At 35.1% G+C, this 26493-nt stretch overlaps 2 protein-coding genes across 2 annotated transcripts; both read right to left on the reverse strand.

Moving 5' to 3' along the window:
- Positions 1-7759: 7759 nt before the first annotated feature.
- On the reverse strand, positions 7760-12156 carry LOC141667670 (ubiquitin-conjugating enzyme E2 5-like). The gene is made up of 6 exons (XM_074474244.1): positions 11999-12156; positions 11817-11896; positions 10907-11021; positions 10740-10792; positions 10522-10650; positions 7760-8106 (listed from the first exon to the last, which is right to left on the reverse strand). The coding sequence occupies exons 1-6, from the start codon at positions 12040-12042 to the stop codon at positions 7973-7975; spliced, it is 555 nt and encodes a 184-aa protein (XP_074330345.1). The 5' UTR covers positions 12043-12156; the 3' UTR covers positions 7760-7972.
- A 3501-nt stretch (positions 12157-15657) lies between these two features.
- Positions 15658-20004, reverse strand: LOC141667035 (AT-rich interactive domain-containing protein 1-like). The gene is made up of 3 exons (XM_074473341.1): positions 19831-20004; positions 18245-19414; positions 15658-16834 (listed from the first exon to the last, which is right to left on the reverse strand). Exons 2-3 carry the CDS (start codon positions 19394-19396, stop codon positions 15986-15988), a joined length of 2001 nt encoding a protein of 666 aa, XP_074329442.1. The 5' UTR covers positions 19397-19414; positions 19831-20004; the 3' UTR covers positions 15658-15985.
- Positions 20005-26493: the final 6489 nt, after the last annotated feature.

Genomic DNA, 26493 nt, shown 5'->3' on the forward strand with positions numbered 1-26493 from the left:
CAGATGGAATGTTTCACCTTGAATCTTAATCCGTTTAGTATAACCATATTCCATAGACGACGACAAGTCAAAGGTTATGGTGCCAATCTACGGCTTTGAGACATTAATGGTCATGTCTCGATCATGTTCGTCGAATGCTTCAAGGATTAACCCTATCCTCTAATTGCGACCACACAATTACATTCGCTTAGCTGGGCATCTCCAGAGATATACTGCCTCTATATCGTCAAATGACTTGATCCCATTCAGAGTTTTAACACTCTTGCTTTTCTGGCAGTGTCAGTACCTTCTAGGTTTACAGGGGATAGACTCAGATACTATAGTATCATCTATGTAGCAAAGGTACTACCAACTCATCCTTACAGCTTGTTATTACCCATTGAATACACTTTGAGGGATCTCCTCTCATGTGTATTGGGTTCCCACTGTTGATGAATTATGATGGGTTGACAATCTCATCCCCAACCTTGACTTAAGGACCACTGCAGGTTCCAGTCCTTTAGTAAGAGGATCAGCTATATTATTCTGAGTTCCTATGAACTCTATAGCTATGATCCTATCAGTCACTAAACCCCTTATAGACTTGAGTCTAACTTGGATGTGTCTCTTAGTTTTAGCATTATGCTTTTTACTGCTAATCTTGTCGATAGTTGTTCGACTATCACAGTGAATAGCAATAGCAGGGAGCGGTCTGCTTACTACAGGTATTGCAGACATAAGTCCGTGTAACCATTCAGCCTCCGTCCCTGTGGCATCAAGTGCACACAACTCAGCCTCAAAAGTAGATCGAGTAACAATAGTCTGTCTGCTTGACTTCCAGGATATTGCTCCACCAGCCAAGGTGAACACGTATCCAGTCACTCCATTGGAACCAGACTTCTTAGCTATCCAACTTGCATCACTGTACCCTTCAAGCACACCAGGAAATCTCCTGTAGTGTAAACTAAGGTACATTGTGCCTTTTAGATATCTAAGTACTCTATCAAGAGCATCCCAATGAGTTCTGTTTGGACAGCTTGTATATCTCGCCAATTTAGACACAGAATATGAAATATCTGGTCTAGTACAGTTAGCAAGATACTGCAAGCTCCCAATAATCTGAGAATACCTTAACTGAGACACATGCACTCCTGAAGTATTCTTGACAAGGGCAACTTTCGAATCATAAGGTGTACTAGCGATTCTACACTGTGAATAACCATATTTCTCAAGTATAGATTTCTCTATATAATGAGATTGAGTCAAGGTTATTCCTTCAGTGGACTGAATCAATTTGATTCCAAGAATCACACTTGCCTCACCCATATCCTTCATTTCAAAATGCCTTTTCAAGAATTCTTTAGTCTCGTTAATAATCTCAATATTGGTTCCAAACAATAAAATATCATCCACATATAGGCACAAGATAACACACTCATTACCTTTAACTTTAGTGTAGACACACTTATCACTTTCATTAATCTTATAACTGAAAGGCAATATAGTTTCATCAAACTTTTTATGCCAATCTCTGGGAGCTTGTTTCAAGCCATAGATGGACTTGATCAACTTACATACTTTCCTTTCATTGCCTGATGCAACAAATCCATCAGGCTGATCCATATAAATCTCTTCCTCAAGTTCACCATGAAGAAAAGCCGTCTTTACATCCATCTGATGAATGATAAGACCATGGACTGAAGCCAATGCTATAAGCATTCGGATTGTTACTATTCTTGCAACCGGAGAGTATGTATCAAAATAATCAATTCCTTCCTTTTGCTTAAAACCCTTAGCTACCAGTCTAGCTTTGTACTCATCTATTGAGCCGTCAGGGTTCAACTTCCTTTTAAAGACCCATTTGCACCCAATAGTAGAACACCCAGGAGGGAGATCAACCAACTCCCATGTTCCATTGGAAACAATAGAGTCAATTTCACTCTTGACAGCGCCCTTCCAGTGCCTTGACTCAGAAGAATCCATAGCTTGCCGGAAAGTTAAAGGTTCGTTCTCGATATTGTAAGTGATGAAATCACCTCCAAAATCCTTGACTATTTTTGCACGCTTACTTCTCCTTGGTTCCTCTAATTCCTTAGGAATAGAGCTACTATTAGGTTCCGCCCCCACATTTGTCATCTTTTCCACATGATCAGGAATAGAACTTGATGTGTGAGTAGGATCTTCCTCAGAAGTCGTTTCAGGTATTCCAGTCTTCATAGGGTAGACATCCTCAAAGAATGTTGCATCTCGAAATTCAACTATCGTATTTGCCACTATACCATCTATGTCAGATTTTAACACTAAAAATCTCATAGCTGTAGTGGTTTCAAGATAGCCCAGAAAGATACAGTCAACAGTCTTTGGACCTAGTTTCTTTCTCTTGTGTTCAGGAACAAGCACCTTAGCAAGGCACCCCCACACACGAAGATACTTAAGACTAGTCATCCTGCCTTTCCATAACTCCAAGGGTGTTTTATCCATGTGTTTCAGAGGGACTCTATTCAAAATATGGCAAGCCGTATTTAGAGCCTCTCCCCACATGTATTTAGGCAACCCAGAGTTAATAAGCATACTATTAATCATATCTTTAAATGTTCTGTTCTTTCGCTCAGCAACCCCATTAGACTCAGGTGTGTATGGTGGAGTAACTTCATGAACTATACCATTGTTTGCACAAAATTCATTAAAAGCATTACTCGTATACTCACCACCTCTATCAGATCTCAATCTTTTAAGTAACTTACTAGTTTGTTTTTCTACTTCAGTTTTATATATAATGAATTTACTAAGTGCTTCATCCTTATGTCTAAGTAAATAAACATAACAATATCTACTACTATCATCTATAAAAGTAATGAAGTATCTAAACTGGTCCTTGGTCAACACACCACCAAATTCACAAATATCAGTGTGTACTAAATCTAACAAGTCTGAATCCCTAACAACGTTATGAAAAGGTTTCCTTATCTGTTTAGCAGACACACATACTTGACATTTAGAATTCTTTTCTATGGTATATTTTGGAATCAACTCTAAGTTCATCATGTTCTTAAGAGCACCAAAGTTGAAATGACCTAGTCTAGCATGCCATATATTTGAGGATTCAATACAATTAACAGTAGGAATAACATTATTATTCAAACTTCCCAAAACGGGATCCGCATTAATAACAAATAAACCATTTGACAAGTAACCCTTGCCAAAGAATGTACCAGTGTGAATAAGAACTACTTTATTACACTTGAACGAAATTTCAAAACCACTAGAAACTAAACAGCTTCCACTTATTATATTTCTACGCATGTCGGAAACATGATGCACTCTCGTCAGAGATAGAATACGTCCTGAAGGGAACTTCAGATCCACGTTTCCAACTCCATGTACTTGAGCAGCACTAGCATTCCCCATCTTCACAGTCAGGCTATGACTCTGTTGATAAGATACAAATCAGCACAAATATGTACATTAGCTCCAGTATCTATCAACCATTCATTTGACAGATAGGTAGAAAATATCACAGGGTTGTAGGATACATACCGGTCAACGTTGGTTTCAGAAGCCGTAGCCTCACCAACAACCATGTTCACTACAGGCCCACTTGCGGTTCCAAGCACAACATTTGCTTGTGCTACCTCGGTTTTCTTCGCTTTCTTCGTAGGGCAGTCCTTACTCCAGTGCCCAACCTGCCCACAAGACCAGCATGGTTTGTTTGCCTTGGGTTTCTTGGCCTTGTCCTTGTCACTCTTAGGTTTATTACTATTAGCTTTCTTAGCAAAAGCCTTCCTCTTTTGTCCTACAGTTGCTATGTTTACCTTCGAGGTACCGTGTTCAGTTGGCATCACATGTCCCTGTTTGGACTTGTGTTGTTCGTGTACCGAGATGTCCAGCATAAGGTTGGTCCAGGTGATCTCTCCTTTCTGTCTTTTCAGGGAGAGAGAGAACTCTTCCCAAGACTTCGGGAGTTTTTCAATCACACTCATCACCTTGAACTTCTCCGGGAGATTCATTCCAGACTCCTTCAAAGCATGCACTATCATCTCGAACTCATGCACCTGCTCAGTCATGGACTTATTGTCCACCAGCTTGAACTCGAGGAACCTTGCCACATAATACTTTTCTAGACCTTGTGAGTCAGTATTATGTGTCTGGTCCAGCTTCTCCCATAAGAGTTTTGCAGAGTAGGCATCAGAAGAATAGACATCAAACAAAGTGTTTGTTAGTGCCGCAAGAATGGCCGCTCTAGCCACTCCATCCTTCTCAGCCCACTTCGCAAAAGCCTTAACTGTGTCAGCCTTCTCTTGATCCACTACTGGTTTCTCATATTCCACAACCGGCCACAGACCCTTTATAGTCAACCACAGCTTCATCCTTTTCTGCCAGCGAGAAAAGCCAATGCCACCGTTGAATTTCTCCGGTAAACCGGTTAGTTCAACAGCCTGTGGGAAACTATAGGTGGTCCAATCAATGGCCCCAGCAGTTACACCCGAACTGCTACCACCACCAACGATAACCTCACTTTCGTTAACCATTATGCTAAATTCTAAATAACTAATAATCTCTTCAAGAATGTTGAGAATCTCACTAACAAGTATAGCAACATAGAGGCAAGTGTATAAAGAATTTAACAAGTTTAGGCCAAGACCACAGTTAACAAAACAAAACATGCAGGTAAACAAAATCAGTAACTGAAATAACGTAGAGAGAAAGAAAGATGTACCCGAAACCATAGCTTTCAACAGTGACTGAAATAAAGGTTTACAGATACAAAACGCCAAGAAAATGATTACAGCTGAGTCACCAGGCCTTGCTTGAAGTCCTGGCTGCTCTTGAAGAGATTATTGCCCCCTACCTGCTGCGTTTGGGATGTGCGCAATATCTCCACCAGGATAAAACAGCTCGGAGTTTATGTTAACAGCAGCAACAAAACCTCCACTTCGACCAGCACCTCAGTCGCCGGAAAATATCAGCACTTCAGTTCTTGTGGGAGAGAAATGCAGAGAGGTTGAAGAGAAGAGATGAGAATGTAGTGTATTGTATTATTTATTCATTCAGTTTAGCCTCTATTTATAGGAGAGGAAAAATGAAACTGTCAACACACTTAATGTCTGAATTAAACTGCTTCATTAATAAAAAATAAAAACTGATCAGATTTTGAATTCATTAATGAAAAAATCAAAATTGATCAGCTTTTGAATTTAAATTATTTATAACAGCTTTTCACATTAACACCCACATTATTATCAGAACTTAAGTTAAGTTCTGATTTAACTCATCAGTACTTAAGTTCTGATTCGACTCATCAGTACTTAAGTTCTGATTCTGATATCAGAACTTGTTAAGTTCTGATTTTATTCATCAGTTCTTAAGTTCTGATTCTAATATCAGAACTTGTTACAGAACCCAGCCCAATAATCCAATCACCGATAAATAAATTCGAATTAAAATAATTCTCAAATAAATAAAATCCTCGCCCAGGTCGCCTCGCGTACGCGAGACGCCGAGGACATTCGCCCAAATCGCCCTTCGACCCTACCCGACCCGGTCCGGTGCGTGGCGGGGCGGGGCGGGCGTGAAGCACACAACAACACAATGGACCATCACACACCTTAGTAGTTGTATACTACTCATGTGGGTAATACCATATAAAGCACACAACCCCCTTTATTAATTTCAATGTGGGACAAACATTCTCAAATTTTCCAAACTTTTCCAAGCTACTTTCAACTCTCATTTCATATGGATTTCATTAAGAAAATTCTTAAAACCATACATGAAAATTTAAGTTCAAATATCATTGAACAATTTCCAATCATTAGATTTTAGGATTAACATCAAGAACATAATTAAATTAAGCTCTAAAATCCTAATTTTCTAACAATATATTCTGTGCAGCTCGACACAACCTCGTTTTGTGTCTGATGATCAAGGCTAGCTACATCGAGATACCAGTTCTTATTTGCTCGATCTCTTAGAAGAAGCATAAATTTTATCAACGAAGTTTCTGCTAAAAAGAATATTAACACATTAACACTAATCACTGCAAGTATCCTCAGGATAGTTAACCTAATGCTTTCGTAAATTTGAAGGCAGTCGTGGTGAAAAGAATGATCACATTCACCTCAATGATAGATCCGCCACTGATTGTTGGCTTGTTCTTCACATATTTCACAGTAGAATACTCCCTCCAAGAATGAAGAGTTTCTCTAGGTTGATCAAAATAGCGATGCATGTCAGGAACAGAGAAGACAATGTTTGAGAGGGTGATGGTGATAAGTAGGATCTGCAATAACAGATTCCGACAAAGCACATTCCATGTGGATCCAGAACTCACAGGTGGCGCATATGTCTGAAGATTCTTCAGCTGTCCTTACACACGCATCACAGACCAACAAGGCCGTCTTCTGCATCAATGTCAGCGCGTGTTCCTGGTGGCCTTCATGACGAAGCACTCTCTGTTCAAATGCACAAATCGCGCACACGTAGAATTGACAATCATTTCAATAGCAATGAGGGCATGGTAGGAGCTTATGGTGATTTATTTGTGTAGGAAGCTCTGCACAGCTCTTGTGCAAGTAGAATTTTTCGGAATTTAGATCACGAGGACTAGTGCAGGCACGTGTAAGGGAGCTTGTAACCGAATTTTCGCAACCACTGCGACTGAAATGCTGCAGGTTTGAACTCATTTCTGGAGAGGAAGTGATCTACATTGGTGTTAGAACTTAGGTATTATACTACAAGCACACCAGAAAGGAATATTTTGAAGGTTGTAAACCAGAAAAAGTTGATGTTAAACCCAAATAAAAAATTACTAAATCCTAAAGGCCCTAAACCCTAGATTAAATTAGGGTTTAGGCTCTAGAGTTTAGGACCTTACCCACTAAACACTAAATCCTAAATCGGTGTACGTTTTATTAATTTCTTTTTTTAAATAATTCTAAAACCCAAACGGGGATTGGTGAACCCTAATATGTTAAAAATTGTTAAATTAAGTGTGTTTTTATTCAATTTTTTAATTTTCTAAAACAAAAAGGGGATTATTGAGCCCTAAAAACTTAAAAATTGTTAAATTAGGGTACATCTTTAAATTTAAAAATATTAATTTGAAAATGACTATTAAAAATATAATATTAAGTGTTGTTTCCAGCCCAGACGATACACAATAAAAGCTTAAAAAGTAAAATAAACAAAAAAATCAAAAAAAAAAACTTAACGCTACTTCAAGCAGCGTGTGGTCTACTTTTGCAAAAAAAATAGAAGGTGGCATAACGCTACTTCGTGTAGCGTTTTGTCCAATTTTCAAAACGTTACACGATATCCCGTTATAAAATGATATTTTAGACCATAATTTAGGAAAGTGACATTTTAGGCAATTTTTTTATTGAAATAGCAACATTTTGTCCATTTCTCCAAAATGTAAGAGCCAAACATTTTACCAAAACTAAAACAAAATAATTAGAAAAAATTAATAAGACCGATTATGATTTAGAAAAGATAGAGGAGACCAGACCAACCTCAGTTTGAACTTTCAAGCAATGAGGCCCATATTTTGGGCCGAACATATACCTGCAGCTATTGGGCTAGAGTTGGGCCGACTTGATAATAGTGTCAATAATAAATTTTCAAAAGCCCGGCACCAGAATTACTACATCTGAGGTTCGAACCTTATAAAAAACAAACATTTCATAAATTACTAGTACTTAATATGCACCTGCTATTTGTTATAATATGTTCTAACTTCTTATACTTGCTGAAATATGAAGAGGAAAGCAAAGTATGCAGCTTCTGCAAGATTACAAATTACATACTTTGCATTAAAATAACGGTGAAACGAGCAAGATTTACAACATCGTCCGACTGGTTATTTAAAACATATTTACATTGATAGATTGCATGGATGGGAGTCTTCTTATGTGCTCCCTCCGGATAAATTGTCTTTCTAATTAGAGTCATGATATCATTGAGCAGGATGTACATAAATATACGTGACATGACGCTATGGATCCACTGGACCAGCAGCCAGTACCTCGTCGCTAGAGTCATATTCGGCTTCGCTCATTTCGTCGTCACTTGAACTTTCTTCTGGAGCTTCTCCAGCATCTTCTGCTTTGGCATATTTCTCGCAATATTCTGAAAAAGTATTTGCCATCATATAATGCTAAAAGTTATGCAGGAAAAGGACAGCAAACAAAAGTTGAGTTTAATTTCATACTAAAGTATCAATTAGATACGGTTTTAGTAACGTTTTACTACATTTCTTGAGCTTTCTTGATAATCCTAGTATAAAGTATAGCAAGTTAATAGGAACTGACATGGAATTTGCATCACTAATAATTAGCATTGCGTAATACTGTTTCAAGCAGAGAACGAAGTAAGGGGGTGCCAACTTACACAATGAGACTACATGTTTGGCTCCCTTCACCTTTATAAATTAGAATAGTAAATCCTAAAAGTTGCGCTTCTTTCAAGCGAAAACTCGGATCAAGGGCTATCGACCCGACAGTGCTACGTTGGTCCATTTAGTGGATCCTCCCCCAAAAACAAGATCATATTGAACAACAACTTCGAGGGAGATAGCATTGGGACATGCTATTACCTATGTATGGCTCTAACCCGGCTAGGATTAATAATGATGAAGTTCCGGAACTATTAGCTCTACTCGAGCTATGCCGTCTCTTGCCTTTGGGCCGCTGCCCCTCTTCCATCGGTTGGAGATGGGGGTTCCCAGTTGTTTTAGTACTTATCATCTATTTGATCTCACCTGCCCGGCATGGCATGCCATCACTCTTCCGTTGTGAACTCCGTTTCACTCGTTCAGTTGTTAGTTCTTGTCCCCTTTCTTGCCCGGCATGATACTTTCGTCTAATCGGGAGAAAAAAGGAAAAAGGCGTTATTGCTGTGCTTCCCTTCCCAGTCACCATTCCGACAGGGAATGAAGCGAGGTAGATCTAAGAAGCTTGAAACTAGGCAGCAAAATAAGGAAGAGTGGCTTACCGCAGGCTTTTCAAAACAAATACTTCAAGAGATATCGGCTAAACGAAAAGGGATTTGTGCTTTCCTCTTAAAGTAGGGGTTGGACCAAGAAGATAGGTCACAAGTGGCCTTACTCTCTTTGTTTCGGAATGAGGATGGGAAGGCGTAGATCCTCGATCCAAGTCTCGTCTTTTGTTTTGAGTGACGATGCTCTTTCAGAACCTTTTAAGCGGATCAAAGACCTAGATGATCCGTAGACAACATCATATACGCGGTAAACTAGCATAATGCAAGCACTAAGGGAGGAAACTACCTAACACCATTGCATTATATACGCTATTTCTTTTATCGCTGGTATACCTTTGATAGGCATACTTACTACGAGATTCGATTCCCCGAATGCGGTACTTGGTTGGTTTCCTGGTAAAGAGTGCTACAACGACATCCCCTAATTAGGTACACAAATGGCCTTCCGCAAGAGCAGTTCTACGGTTGATTCACATTCACTCAATGCCTCTAGAGCCCTAAAGTAGCTATTGTAGCCCTACGGCAAGTGTAGCTAATGCAGGCTAAGGTGCAAAAAGAAAATATCGTAAGAAATAAAGAAATTCTCAAGCTCTTCTCCTCTCTGATTCTATTCGTAGAACTTGTCCATCGGAGTAGAGGAATGGTTAACTCATCAGACTCATGATCTGAGGATCGTAGGTTCAAATCCTGCCACCGAGAAGTAAGCTTGTTGAAAGGCAAGCCCGTTCTTGCTTTTATTCGCTGCGTCTGGCAAGGGATTACACGAAAGAAGAGAGTGCGGTCACGTAGCTAGCCCCAATCGAAAGCTTAGGTCGGAAGACTTTAGTGAGTAAATCGGAGACGGATTTAATCGCCCGGCAAAACTAGACCTATAGCTCCTAGTATTTCTCAGAATCACTTTTGAAAAAGAGTCAGAAGAGATGGTTCGATCCTCTTATTTTGATTTCTCGAACCGAGAGATCCATGAATCGGGATCCTGATGCATATAGATGCAAGAGCTCTTTTGAGTTAAGCAACAGCCAACAATGTATCAATGTTTTTCCTTTTTCCTTTACCAGCTGTGCTTTCAACAAACTAGTTATGGTCTTGGCATCTAACTGGCCAGACATATTGATCCGGTACTTTGTACCGATCAAGGTATGATGGTTAAACATCAGTTATATGCACTGGTTAGAATTTAAGAGAAATTTCGCATTTAACCATTATCAACTATTATTATGCACCTAGCTCAGAGCACAAGTCTAAGGGTTTACAAGTTCAATTCACTCCAAGACCATTATTTTTGTTGGAATCTCATAAGGCAAGGTCCTAAGGATGTAGCCCTGTGATTCCGACATTTTTAGCTAGAATTTGGATACCGATTAGTTATTTTTAACAAAATTCCCCTGCGATCCTACTATTTTTCGGTAGAAATTGGACATCACTTATTTATGCTTAGCAAAGTTCCTTCGTTACCACAACTGCCATTATGAGAATCAAATGACTTGCTAAACTAAAGTGAAAAAATGATTTGATAGATGCAAAATATACGAGGAAATTCATTACCTTTAACTCTTTGTTCATAGGAAGTTCGGTCACGCATCATCAGAGCAGCTGCCTCACCATTGAGAGGGTCTGATGGATTTGGATACAAGAGAAGCTGCGGAAGGAACACTTCAAACACATTTACCAGATCTGCAGGGATAGAATTCAACATCAGTTGTAACAAAGTTCAGCAGTGTAACTGGATGCAAGCCTATTTAATTGTCCGAATGATACTTTACCAAACATGGGACTCCAAGTCTGATTAATAACATCTAAGCAAACAGAGCCAGACCTGAAATAATATAGGAAACAAAATATCAGTTTTGAAGTACCATTATAAGAACATTTTGATTTTTGAATTGCCAATTATGAAATATATTAAAAAAAGTAGTAATTTAATACTCACATTTCATCTACATTCGGGTGATAGATCTTATTAATAAATCCTATGGAAGGAGATTTATAAGGATAAGCGTCTGGTAGCTCAACTCTTATCCTCCACACACCACCATGGTAAGGACCTAACAAGATGAAAATAAACAATAAAGAACAAAAGCTAAACTTTAATAGGTGTAAAATCCTTCAAGAATTGAAATATCCATTTTACCAATCCATCGCAAGACTTCATTACTTGTATAGTCGACACAACGTAACAAAAAAAACAACCAGTCAGACACAAAAACAGCTAGAAACCTTTTTTCTGTTTTACAGTTAATTTTGACCCAAATTCAGCTCTAGACTCGGGACATTAAAGCACCAAGATCGCAAAAAAAAGAAGATAAAAGCACTCGCACCCACAAGGGTCAAACCGTCTAAACTAATTTTACCAACAGAAGAGGGATATATGATATACATACTGGAAAATTCCAGAACTCACCTTAAGTTCCAGAAAAAGGAAAACCTTGAGAACTCTGTTATTGGTGCAGTGGTTGAGCTCTTGTACCTCCCGCTCTTGTACCTCTTGCGGGAGGTCAAGAGTTCGACATTGCGTGTGCGTGTTATCAATTAGCAAAAAACAAATTGGTTTTAAAACTTTCTATTCTTGATAAAAAAATTAGTTGATGGTGGAAATCCAATATAGATTGCTTCTTTCTATTCAAAGTAATTTGCAGAAAAAGCTTACAAATATACAATTCAAAGCTAAGTTACAATTTCAAAAGCTGCATACATAGTCAAACACTCAAACACAGTTAAATCAAGAACAATCAATACACATATTAACAATCAAGAACATATAAAAATATACAAGTAATCCAATCTTTTTCTTAAAAAGATTCATAAAAATCAAAAATTGAGAGAAGGGTATGAGAAATTACTGTCACTTGGTCCATGGAAATGTACATAGAACTCCTGCATGCCATCATTCATCATCTCTACCTTGTAATCACTCATCATCCTAAAACAACCAACAAATAACAATCAAATATATAAAATTTAAAAAGCAACTAATATGAACTGATCAAAAGAACAACAAAGAAGATAAGTTTAGAGGATTAACAGTTTCATTAGGTCCATTTCTCTGCGTTTGCTTGGTGATGACATGATCCTTCTTTAGATGAACAGAGAGAGAGAGAGAGAGAGAGTTGCTTGAGAGACTAAAAGAGATTGAAATATGTGTTAGGACAGCAATGAGTGGAACTAGGTAGGCAACACAATTTGATTAGACCCTATAAGTATAAAATATTCCTTGTTGATTTAGATCAGTTTGTTTCTATTCAAGATTCCGAACGATTCACGAAAACGGTACAAATTATAAATGACAGAATTATAATTTATCATACATATAATTTTATTACATCATAAAATAGAAAGTTAAAAATAATATTTAATTAAGTTTATCAACATGTCTTCACAAATTAAAATATAACAAATATAATATTATCGAAGATTATGAGAACGGATTCGGATACTCGTGTAAATATCAACATCAAAGGTTTGTTTGCATTATCGTCATCTTGTTGGTGAAAATGGAATACAACTCATTTTAATGGGGACCTTCCATTTGAAGATTCTGTGCACAATGAATCTGGATAAACCACAGCACAATCCTTGTCTAACCATAGATTAGTATTTTAATAAACTTAATTATATGATCTCCTTGTTTAATCTTCAAACTTTAATTGATTCTGCACGTAAGTTTTGTTGACTGGGATTAATTATGTATTTAATATACCTGCGAAAATTACTGCATCGAGTTGGTGTACATGGTATTTGTTGACTATGACTTGTAAGCCCTATCTAGTATTCATTTTCCGATAAATTCCATGATAAGCGAGAATCGAATCAAAAGTTTAAGATAATATATATAATAAATTCTGAGTTATCTTACGTATTCTAATTTTTTTTTTATCGTAGTTAATCCGTAGCCACTCATTTAAGGGACAGACTCTGACTCAGAAGGTATAATCATAAATTCTCCGTAGCCAACCCTTGCTGACGGATTCTAATTTATTTTGAGTTATCTCATCGTGAGTATTGATTTTTGTGCAGCTAAACAAATTTACTTACAAATTAATAAATTTATCAAGCGATATTTATATGATTTTAAAGATCAAAATAATATTCTGGTAAAATTAGTGAATAAATTAATACTACATATGATATTCATGACCAGTTTAATATTTAACCCTAATAAAATCTGACCAGCAACAAAACTAACTTTTTTTTATCAATTTATTTCAGCTTCATTAGCTACAATTTATTTGTCCAAATTCTCCTCGATTCCTTTGCATACACTATATACTCACTTTGTCCCAATTTATCTATCTTATTTATATTTTTAAGGTCAAATTTGTTCAACTTTTACTGTAAATAAAAACTCATTATTTCATTATTTTAAAAAAAACTAAAAATTACATATTACAGAAAATTAAATTTACTTTATAGTGATATAATTTTTATAAATATTTTCAATTATATACTATATGAAATTCGTAGTTAAAATTTAAACTATGCTCTTGATCACATGTTCGAATCCCACGGGAGGAGAATTTATGATTATGGCTCATGAGCCAGAGCATGTCGCTTAAATGCGGTTTACCTTGATTCGCGTAATTTGCAGCCTATTGCATGAGTCCGTGGGTTTACCCCGTGTGCACCCGAAAGGTAGCAGCTGCAGATTACCCACGATAAAAAACCCAAACAGGACAGATAAATTGGGAAGGAGAAATTACCGTTCAGCCAAGCACAACCCAATTAACATATTTGAGTGCTTAGTTTGTAAACTAGTGGGTTGGGGTTGTATTGAAAAAGACCGGGAAATATTCCATGTTGAGGCAATGAATCAAACTGACCAAACCAGTCCAAATTCTTTGGTGGTGATGACGGTGATGATGGTAGCTTAATATCCCCCACAAGTGGGTGACCCCAATTATTGTTGTTCAATTAGGTTTCACTGTGTTCAATCCGTTAAATCTTCGAGGTAGTTTGGTTGATAATAAAATAAGCAAATACTCGAAATACCGAAAAAGTGTCGTATAATTGATTTGTTTGATTAATAAAAATAAGGAAAGTTAAACTTTTTTAAAAATTTGTATTCTCATTAAAGTTACTCATCTAGCTTCTCCTCCATAACTTAATAAAAATAAGGAAAGTTAAACTTTTTTAAAAATTTGTATTCTCATTAAAGTTACTCATCTAGCTTCTCCTCCATAACTTATTGAATTATGGGTTAGAATATTCTAAAAATTTTATATATTGTGGTAAGCAAAGTGTTGTAAGTGTTGTTGTAATGACAGAAAATTCAGTACAACATTCAACGACTAAACATATTATAATTAGGTACCATTTCATAAGAGAATACGTAAGGGAACAATATTTGATATTTCCTATTTCGTACCTATTAAAAATTTCAGAGAATTGTAACTTTAGTACCCGTTTGGGAAATTTTAAAATAAGTAATTTATAACTTAAAATTAATAAGTAACTTAAAAGTGATAAGTAGATGAATACCTATAAGTTATGTAAGTGTTTGGTTAATTTTACTTATAAGCCAGATTTTTTTAACTTAAATGAATTAAAATAAATAATTTTTAAATGTTATTATCTTAATTCATAAATTGTAAATTAACTTAACATTTGAAAACATATATTTAAAAACTAAAATTAATAAAAAAGTGAAAAAACAAAATAAGTTAAGAAAAAATACATCGTTACTAACATTCAACTTATCCGCTTATAAGTTCTAAATTCGACTTATAAGTTGGGTCGACAAACAGTTCGAGATAAGTACTTGCGGATTTATAAGCTATAAGTAACTTATAAGTCCGTACAAACAAGGGCTCTGAAACGATAACAATTCTTGTTTACATGATCATGCAATTGTTATAACATGTTCGGCTATAAAAGTATTGCTTCCATAAGAGTATTGCTTCAATGTAAATAAACGCACCATGTTCGCACGCCTAAGAGTCCGGGCCGGACAAACAAAAAGAGAAGAAGATACATATATTTTCGATAGTTGTTTGAATCGTGAGATTTCAATTACTTAAATCGAAATGGAAATCTATTTTACATGTAAAATTGTATTAAAATCTCATTCTCACTAATTACGTTGAAAACTAAGATATATTAGTTTGCAAATTATTTATAATTATATTTGTTATTCTATTTTGCATCATAGATTATACTCTAGACAACCATCCATCGACACATATCTGATAAAATAAATAATTTATAATTATGTTAATAATTATTGAACAACAACCCCTCCAATCAACAAAGTTAAACAATCAGATCAGATTAAAGAACTACATCAGAAAATTGAAATTATATACAAGCTGAAAGTTCTTTTGCAAATTTACTGACACATGCAGAAACAATGTGCCTCGAGCACACCGGCTAGTAGTTGTCCTTTTATCTAACGCAGAACAAATAAACCAAATATACTCGGTGTATCCCTGCGAAACCAGGAGAGTAATATGTACATAGGACTCACCAGAGTAGAGATCTCAATAGCAGAGATATAACCTCATTTTTAATCTAATCAAACACATGCTTACAAAGTGCTGGTCTATAAAACAGTGTCGGTCTGGGTAACTAGTTCACAATTTCACATGTCAATAGCTAGACTGTTGTATATCAATAGCTCAAGTGAAGCAACAGAATAAGTTGAAGACAAAGGCCAACTTCAAGACAGACAATATAACCCAAGGAGCATAAAAGTAAAATATATGTTTTTTCATCATCATAAACTGGTCTGCACATTTTTGTATTTGTCTAACAATAAATGAGCTACATGACTTTAAAAAAAACACTTGAACTAGGTTCCGTATGCATGATAAATGGGCAGAATGAAGCATATCGGTCAAATCTAGAAAATTTTGCAACCAGAAACAATTGCACCATCGCCTATAAACTATTTATCCATCTGTCTATACTACTGATAATGAAAAAAAATAAAAATCTAGATTTGTAACTTTCAGATACCTTGTAACTTGTGTGCCTGTAAAATGCTGCAATTTACAGCTGAAGTCAGAGTTTGACACTAGCCCGTCTTTGAATTTCCTCTAAAGTTCAAATGAGTCTTCTTTGGGGAACAATAATTGGGTTTAAGAGACTTCACTGCCCTTTGTCCACTGCAATTTGTTGTTGTTTCAAACTCCAAGTCATCATCGTCACTGCTAATATCGATTGGTATTGACCTGTTTTGCTGACCTCTTCGTCGGAGAAGAAAGACATTGAAGTAGTAACTCACTAACTGTTCTCTCTTTTTGTAAGGGAACAATTTATGTATTTCTTCCCAGAAACACTTGCCTTGAGAAGGAGGATTTAACTTTATTATAGCCTCAAACTTTATTTCGTCTACTTTGTTCCAAGAGAATGCAACTTCCTCACCCATCTTGTCAATGTGCCAATGGTAAAAGGCCATGCCCAATTCAAGCTTTAGCCTAATCTTTTTCTCAGAAACATGAAATCTGACACATTCAAAGGAACCTTGGAACTGGCAACCACACGAATCATGTCTCCCAAATCCAGGGCATTGCCTTTCGATCAAACTGTTACAACTCAGTTCTGTTTCCTGTGGCCAAACACGTGTACCTAACCACTTAGAATCGCTTTCACAGGGCTTCCCATCCCATTCTGGAACTTCTACTTGAAAATATTCCCCCACTGGAACTCGCTTGCGATTAAAATTCTTAATCCATAAGCCAGAAATTGATTCAGCCAACCGTAAATTCTGTCTACCAAAGGTATCCTCCAAGTCACCCTGCATGCCTGGATATGCGGTCTCAGAACATGATTGTGCTTGTGACTTCTTAAAGGACAGTCCTCTAGATATTCTTGCAGAAACTGAATGATCTTCATACATTGACGGATGCATCTTTTGCTTCTTCTATATAATGTAAGAGTCAATTAACTTTAGTAATTTGCCAGTGTAGTTTACACCATATTCTCAACACAATTTTCTATTAACAAAACAGAATGGCATCATACTTGCATTCTAAAAGTATACCAAACTATCGCAATTCATAAAATATCGGAAATCTTTGTTTTAGACCAATTTCAATATAGAAACACCTATCTTTCCAATAAAAACTGCGAGTTATTGGTACTTTATTTTATAAATATAAGTGTTTAGTTTCTAAAATAACCCAAAACAAGAATTGCCAAATATTTATACTTATGCATCATAGAATGAACAAGGCGCATAATCCAATATTCAAAATTATTACTTTATTAGGATCACTTTATATCCTCAAAGTATATTATAATAAGTTTTGAAAACTATGGTATTGTTTGGTAATTAATGTGAGTAAATACACATTGACACAAAAAATACAGTGAAAAGTGAACAAAGAGAAAATATCAGCATAAGAAAATCTGGCATTTTGAGTAAAAAAACAAAAACATTTCAAATAGTAAAAACAGGAATTTATAAAATTATGCAATAAAAGAATTAGAGATAATAGCAGGGGACGGGGGGATTGAATCTAGTTAGAGGAAGCTGTCTGATTCAGATTCATTTTTCCCTTTTTGGTTGCGCAAATTATTTTCTGTAAGATTTTGAGCCATTTATGTTTTAACACACCTAATATATGGTTTCATGGACCACGGCGTTTGACATTTATCGATCCACCAGATTACGGGTCCAATAAGAGGTTGTGTTACGGTAACACATTTAATTAGACACGACGATATCAAGGAAAAATGAAGAATTAGGATTGACAGTAATTTAAAATTCACACCCAGTCAAATAAATACAGCACCCTACAATTTTATGTTGAAGAAATTAAAATGTTAATACATAAAACTAATTACAAACAATAAGGAAGTATAATTTTATTTAGACTTTGAAGCTGAGTACAAATACAATGGAAAGGAATGGGGACTTGATATTAGAACTCAAAAGATAATTTGAAGGTTTTCAAATTATCAAGGTATCAAACCAGATATATCCAATATTACTAGCTTATATCTTACAATTGATCTGAGACTTTGTTGGCGCTCAATTATTATCATCTGGCTCATCTTACTGTTACTTTCTCATTTTTACTGTCACTTGTCAATGTAGACATTCTTTTTACCACATTAACAAAACACAGCATTTTAGAATTAAATAATTTTCCTTTTGGAACAAAAGAGGAAAATGATCAGAAACAGAGAATCCAATACCTGATTCAATCCATAAAGACTAAGTACTTTTACAACAAAATGATGCCAAACTTATAAGATAGCAAATTAAAGCTAAGAAAATATGAACACCATTATGTATTTGTGAAATATAGATGATTGTCAGATATACCTGCCAGATAGACTGTTCAACACTTGAGCTAGCAGTCCTTTTCACCATCATCCCTTGACGAACCAACAGAATCTGCTTCCACCGGTGATCGTTCCCAAAATACTTCCATTTAGACCTTTCTGGTAAAGACCCAGTGACTGGACTACAGGGATCCTTGGCAACTTTTCCGACCCAATTAAGTATTCCCAGAATACCCTCACGTTTTCTCTTCCGATCGTGAACATCTTCAGTCCTGTTACCATTGAAGTTTACATCACATGTTTTGGCATCACCAGTCATTTTGTCATTTTTGATTCTTTCATTTTCATGCAATTGTACAATACTCTGAACCTCATCATTCTGGCACTTATTCTCATCCACCTCACCTTCTTCACTAGACTCAAAGAGCATGTTAATGACACTTCTCCTGGCTTCATCCAAATCAGCAAACCTCCAAAACTTGCTACCTTCACACAACATTTCACCACTAGTAAAATTCGATTTAGTCTCCTCCAAATCTAAATGCATTTGCTCCCCGTCTTTCTCATCCTTAACAGAATTTTCAAAAACAAAACCTCTAGTATCCGATTCAAAGTCCCTCACGCGCACACTCTGAATCGCTTCACTATCTCCTACTTTACTCTCCTCCAAATCCAAATGCACTCGCTCCCCGTCTTTCTCCGATTCCGAGTCCATCACATTAACACCATAAACCTCTTCACTACCTCCTAACTTATTTTTCAAATCCTTACCATTAACAGTCCTTTCCATCCACTCACCAATCGAATCCAAGTACTTAACATAAACCAACTTCAAACACGAACCAAACTCCAAACTCAAACCACACTCCTTCGCAACACAACCCCACATCCCATTCTCCGAAACAACCTCATAACCACCCTTATCCCTCACTACCAAGTACAATTTATACAAATCAACCGCCTGCCCATTTCCGAGCATAGGTGGCAAAGGCCTAAAACACTCACTCCCACAACTTCCACTTAAAAAAGCCGAAACAATCTGATTAAACATACACTCAACACCCTCCTTTCTATCACCACCCTCAAAACACCCTTTTAAACACACCCCTAAATCTTCTGAAAAATCACCATTTTCGACATTTTCAGGAGAATCTAAAGAAAACCCATCAGCTATCTTTGAAAACCCTGCCATGTAATGCAATTTCAAACCCTAAAACCAAAATCACTTCATTCACACCCAAAATTCAAAAAAGAAAAAAACACACACTAAAACACACACTAAACATAACAACACAAAATCAAACACTAATCACTAAAATCCAACTTCTGGGTTCTCATGGGCTACCACAATTCTGGCGGGAAAACATTGATCAAGGCCAAAATTAAATTAAACTAAAATTAAAAAATAATTAAATTAAATTAAATTAGGCCACCATTATTCAAGAAATAAAAAACCCAGATAGTGAAAAAAGAGATACACATAGAAACATATTTATGTGAGTTAAGTTAATGAACAGAAGATACAGAGACCCAATTCTTGAAAATCGGGAAAAAATAAATCTTGAAAATAAAAAAATCTTGAAAATAATTTAAATTTGTGACCATGAAAAACAAGGAAAGTCTTACCAGTAATTGAAGACTTGGAAATGAACCAGACCCCCTTGAGTTTTTGCCTCTTTTTTGTAATTGTAATTGTAATTTTATTTTCGAGTGTATTTATATATTTTCTTGGGATTTGTGTAGAATATGATGGGTGGAGAGAGAGAGAGATCTGAAGATTATGGTATGTATGTGGATTTAGATTTTAGGGTTTTCGATATTTACAATTTTTTTATATTGGGAATTTTGGGGTGGTTTAACTATGGTTTGTTTTTAACCATGGTAGTGAGTTTGAGTTTGTGTGAAATAAAGATAAGGGTATTTTGGGAATTTAAAAAATTTTGATATTTGGGGTATGGTTTTTTTGGGTTTTGAAATTGTGTGATTAATAATTGGTAGATCTATGAGGTGAAAATCTCAAATATTAAGATTTTATGAAAATGAAATTTTGGATGAATTAAGTTTTATGTAATTCAATTATAAATTTAACACGAAGAATATATGTAATCATCGAGATTGAAGATAAAGAAGCTGATGGTGAAAATCGGTATCGAGTTCAATGATAAAGAAGTTGATGTTGAGGAATTCATGTTGATTTTGTTGAAATATTAATTCTTTTCTTTTTTATTTTAAATTAATTAAAACGCTCGCAAAAAAATGAATTAAAATATAGTACATGTTTTGGGACTCAAAGTTGGGTTGAAATTTGAAGATTGAGATTGAATAGATCTTCTTCGCAATTAGAAGTTCTTTTCGAATGAAGATGATATAGTATTGTGTTTAACCATGGTTAATATGGTATTGTGTTTAACCATGGTTTGCTTAACTATGATGTTGGGTTGGCCATGTGAAGTTGGATGAAGGGTAATTTGAATTGAATCTTGATAAATGGAGTAATCTATTGAAAGAATGGTTTGTTCTTTGGAACAACAAAACTAGGATGTTGAGAGGTGATTCTTCTTCTTCCTTGTGAACTAGATCAAGCAGGTTTACCTGGGGTTTGTAATTTGATTCGGATTATTCGGTATCCCGTTTTATATTTGATTCGAGAATATGATATATATTTTATATTTATTTATAAATATTTAATATTTGACGGAAAAATTAAACTCGGATAAAATATGATAACACTCATATACGCTCAAATAAGGCCTCATATTATTTTTTAATAAAATAATCATATCTGAATATTCAAATATGATCCATGTCTCATATTCGATCGACCTCATATGTAAAATATATTTTTAACCCATTACCTTTGTAGGTAAATAATTATTTTATAAATTTTAATATTTTATATAATTTTTGACGAATATTGTTATAATTTTTATAATATTATATTTATTTTATATTAATTGGTAATCATATGAAAAGTTGAAATAAAAATGATGCTTACTGTCGGTGGATCATACCTGACTTGACTCGTATCCTGTGAATTATAAACTATCCGGTTAAAAATGAAAATACGATACCGGCTCATATTCGGTTTAGATCCGGTCTTCATATACACGAGATTAGTTTATATCTTAATAATATAATTCTGGGTCCAAATCTAGATACACTACAAATAGAACAATATTTTACTTTAGCAAAGGGTGCCCGGTACTACCCGAATCATTTTACAACCTTATACCGATCTGAGACTGAAATAGAACCTATATAACCCGTTCAATCCCCGGTTTCGTGGATATTTCGGACGGTTATTCATGCTTATAAATATTCTGGGCAGTTGAAATTTAAAATTAATGTATTTTGATAATTTTTTCATTGTATAATAATAATTAAAACAAAAAGTTTATATTCAAAAACTGTATATAAATATTATTTTACAATTTTTAGAAAAAAAATTGTATCGAAAGAAGTTGAGATATTCTCTATAGTACCATCGTAAAATTGACTTTTCCTGTTTATACAATCAATTTATTGGCTTCTACCCGTGGTATTCCTATATATTTGGTTTTTTACTTTGGACGCCCCTGTATTAATGTAATAGAATTGTTCTCGATTTGGAAAACAATTTATCGATTTGAATTCTTTATGAAAAAATACGTAAAATATATTTTTCAATCATGTAAAATGGAATCAATATGATTGGAATATTAATGGTCAAAGTTTTGTTACGAAGTTAAATATATATCACTCATTTTAACTTTGTTTTACATGATTTAAAGGTCTTTTGCAAAGATTTCAATTAAACAATTTGTTTTCCGGTCAGAAATCAATTCAATTACATTTTACTTAACACCGGGTATCCGAAGTGATAAAAAACAAATCTAAAAAGTTACTCGAATAGAAACCAATAAATTGATGGTATCAATAGGAGAAGCCAATTCTACGGGTAGCCTAGAGAATATCCCATAAAAATTTAATGTCAAAATCATAACTAATTTGAATAAAGTTTACGGAAAATTAAAAATACAGTAGTGTCTAACAATTGGAAATTTCTCATGGGCCTCCGATAAGAAAGTAACCTAAACGGGCCTTTTTAGTAATTATTCAACCCTGATTCGAGCCTTACTTGTAAAAGTTGGGCCCAATAAGCGGGGCTCAAAATTCCATCTCTATTGGTCTTTTTGTTCGCTAAGTACTATTGGTCCTACTTTTTTTTGTTATTCTTTTCTTTTATATAATTAATCACACACGCATAATCGAACTGGTCACTTCCTGCAGAGACGATACATGCTCGATCACTACGCTAATACTTTGTTAACACTATTGATCGTTCACTTTTTTGCTAAGCCACTATTGGTCATTTGGTCCTATTAATTTGAAAGATGTTAAACTTTGGTTAATAATGAATATTCACTCTCTTTTTAAAAAAAACTGAATATTCACTCATTACTTAAATTTCTTTAAAAAAATCAAAGTAAAAAGGCCCTTTGAAATTTTATTGTTTAACCCAGCTCTATATTTGGCCCACGACAAAGTTCTCAGAAGTAAAAAATAGTGTACTTATTAAATTTAATATATAATATTGTTAAGGACAACTGTAAATATTTGATATCATAATCTTTAATTTATTTCATGTTTCAGATTCCATTGTATTTTTGAGAAATAATGGCTAAAATACACCACTTTCCAGCTTCAAGTGCTCAAAATACCCACCGGCGGAAAAACCGCCCAGAATACCCACTGAATACGCATGTTACAGATACGTATTTTATTTTATTTTTAAATACAAAGAATACGCAAAGAATACGCATGTGGGACATGCGTATTCTATGAGTAAATACGCATGTCTCACATGCGTATTCTTTGTATTTTTTTTAAAAAATAGAATACGCATGATGGTAATGCGTATTCAGTGAGTATTTTGGGCGGTTTTCCCGCCGGTGGGTATTTTGGACAAATCTTCCCAAATAGTGGATATTTTGTTTTTTTACCCTATTTTTGAAGGGCGATTCCATTTTATACTTTTTCCTGAATCGGAGAGAAGTATTATAGCACCAACCTTGTGTTTTAGACTTAAAAAAGAAAATTAAAAATTATTTTATGGAGTTCCATATATATTTCTTGAACAAATATTACAACCAAGATAAAAATATATGAATTCTAGTATTTTAGATAATATAGTAAGATTTTAAAAATTTGTCTACTATTTATTTTTAATTTTGAAGACATTTTCTCTGTTTAAATAAAAAAAATTAGTAGATTAATTTTTAAAAATCTCACTATATCATCTAAATTACTATAAATTCATAACTTTTCATTTGTTTGTAATAGGATTTAAAAAAATGTTCACGACTCCATGAAATAATTTTTAGTTATCGAGCATATATGAGATACCCGTTTGATATTTAATATAAATTTAGTTATTCAAATGATACCGTGTTTGATTAAAAATATCTTCTCCAAGTCTGGTGCACTAAGAAATCATAATACCATCTTATACAATCTCCTGAGTTCATATCTTCTTTTTCAAAATCGTTATCGTTCTGGTTTTTCTTTTCGTTTCGATGATATACAATGCAAGGCCATTCCCACCATGCTGCAACTTCCGATGCTTAAAGATATGAAACATGGTTCAGATATCAGTCTAAGCATACACGGGTAATATGTTTTTCTCTTTCGACATTTAGAAGGCGTTTGGATACACCTCAGGAATGGGAATGGGTGTTAATGAGAATCAAACGAAAATTTAAGGGATATGGTGGGTTTGATTTACCCACCAAGACGGAATGAAGTTCTCATTCCCCACCACTAAATTGGTAATCCAAACACTATCTTTTGAGTTTAAGGTCCCGATTTCTGTTAACCGGATATATTAACAATCAACCAAACACCCCAGCAGACATATCTTTGGAACCCCGTTATTAGAACAACCAAGCTTCTTCTGGATTCTCCACGATCTTCTTATGGACGACGGTTTTATACTATTTATGTTTATAGTCTGAGTATTAATTCTTGGACGACGGTACCTGTTAAAACCGTCGACCAATTTTATAGCTACGATAGATTAATGGTTTTGCGTAGGGGTGAGCAGAAAACCGCACAAACCGCCCGCACCGCACCAATCCGCACCGCAAAATGCGGTTTTTAATTTTTGTGGTGCGGTTGCGGTTTGAATTTTTAATAAACCGCGCGGTGCGGTGTAGGTTGTGGTTTTAAATTTTTGAAATGTGGTTCAAACCGCACTGCACCACATTATTTAATATATATATATATATAATATACTTATATTTCATGATTTCTTCACAAACAATGAGACATAGGGTAAAAACCAACTATTTAATAGTGAACTCATTTAATTGTCGAGCCAAACTTCTATGTTAAACTTTACATTGTGTAATTTCTAATTTATATTATTGAAAAATATTGGTGACTTTGTTATATTATTCATAAATTTAATTAAATTTAAGTTTTGTATTTATTTTAAATTTTCGAACTTGTAAAGTATAAACCGCAGTGAACCGTACCACATCGCATTTTCGTGGTGTGGTTTATGCGGTTTTTGAGGATACGCGGTGTGGGTACGGTTTGAAAATTTGACCAAACCGTATGTGCGGTTTGGTTTGCGGTTTGAGAAAAAAACCGCACCGCCTGCACAGCACTCACCCCTAGTTCTGCGTATTGGATAGGGATTAAAATGTCAGTCTTCATGCAAGTAGTGGTTTGTTTTGACATCGAAAACGAGATGATTCTTTGATTTGAGAGATTTTGATACTGCCACAATATGCTTTGGATGGCTCTCAGGATCATATCTCTAGTTTCAATCTTGTTCAACGTTTTGGTGAAGTACTACTGTTTGTAGTTTTCATGGACAACAACACAAACACATTTATTCATGACATTTTAGTACTAGAAAAAGACGGTGACATGATCGATGTTTGGACAAAGAAGATTGTTATCTGCAACAAAAGCACGTAAAAAACTGTTTGGTAAAATTTAAAAGCTGTTTTTCAGAATAATGTTTTTGCCCTAAATATTGCTGTTACAGAAAACAAGTCCCCCATACTTTTTGAAAAAACTAATTTCAGTTGTTGCGGGAAGAAAACATCAAACATTACCAAAAATATTATTATTTTTAAATTTTTGCATCAAAACATTTACTTATCAAAAAAATTACTAAACAGTCATCTAATTTTTACAACATCACTTTTTTCGGTAGCACTTTTTCCAGCGGTACGACAATTTGCGTTAGTAAAGTTGGTGACAATTTTGGCCTGTAGGTTTCAGAAATAATGGTGAAATAGTACTCATAAATTATAACTATGACGATGAAAGGAGATTTTTGTCCTACGATCATGAGAAGGAAGAGGCTAACGAAATGGTCGATGAACCGGATAATCCTGGACATGTATGGTATTATGCAGACTTTGAAGATCCGTATCATCCGAGATATGATTATGGATATTGTGGACCGTTTGCATATCATGCATCTGACACGCAGCCTACAAATCTCGGGGTGAGCGAGAATCAGGGACGACGACAAGAGATAAGCCCATAACCACTTGATCTATCTCATCGCGCTCTAATCGGACCTTTCTTAAGAGTATCTATAGAATCGGAAGTAACAACTCGTTTGTGTAAATTAGCTAGAGCGGAAAAATTGAGCATAATGGAAGAATCTTAGCTAGTTCAAGAATCAAGACTCGTAAAACTAACAGTAGCAAATTTTAAGTTATAATTTTTTCCAAGGCTAGGAAAAAAAAATTCTTCACAGAGCTTACGTACATACGTGGTGAAGCTTCGTCGTCATCGTCGTCGTCATCATCATCATCATCATCAGAGTCTGAGTCTGAAAAAGACCATAAATTACGACTGGGGATCCTCTTGAACTTAACCAAGCAAAACCAGACTCTCCTCGAAAGAATTCACATAGAGAGGCTGCAAAATCTCGCTAGGTGGTTCACGAATACCATCTAAATAAGGATCAGACCACAAACTGCGTGCATCATCAACCATTTCTGTCGCCTCTTCCTTCTCAAGATCATATGAACAAATTCTACATTTTCCAAGTTTATATGCCAGCACCAGTTCACCGCTATACCTAAAACCTACAGGCCAACAACTTCCCCCAATTTTATCGAATTCAAGAGTGAGCTTCCTCGTCCAGACCTCTTCCTTTTCACCTTGGTTTTCAAGTACCAACATGTCAAGACTCTCTGCAGTTCTGAACACAATCACATACGGTACTAATTTGCCCGAATGCTCAACAAGATCAACATTGTACAGAACTTCCATAGAATA

This window comes from Apium graveolens, chromosome 6 (genome assembly GCF_009905375.1).
Source record: "Apium graveolens cultivar Ventura chromosome 6, ASM990537v1, whole genome shotgun sequence".
NCBI lineage: Eukaryota > Viridiplantae > Streptophyta > Magnoliopsida > Apiales > Apiaceae > Apium > Apium graveolens.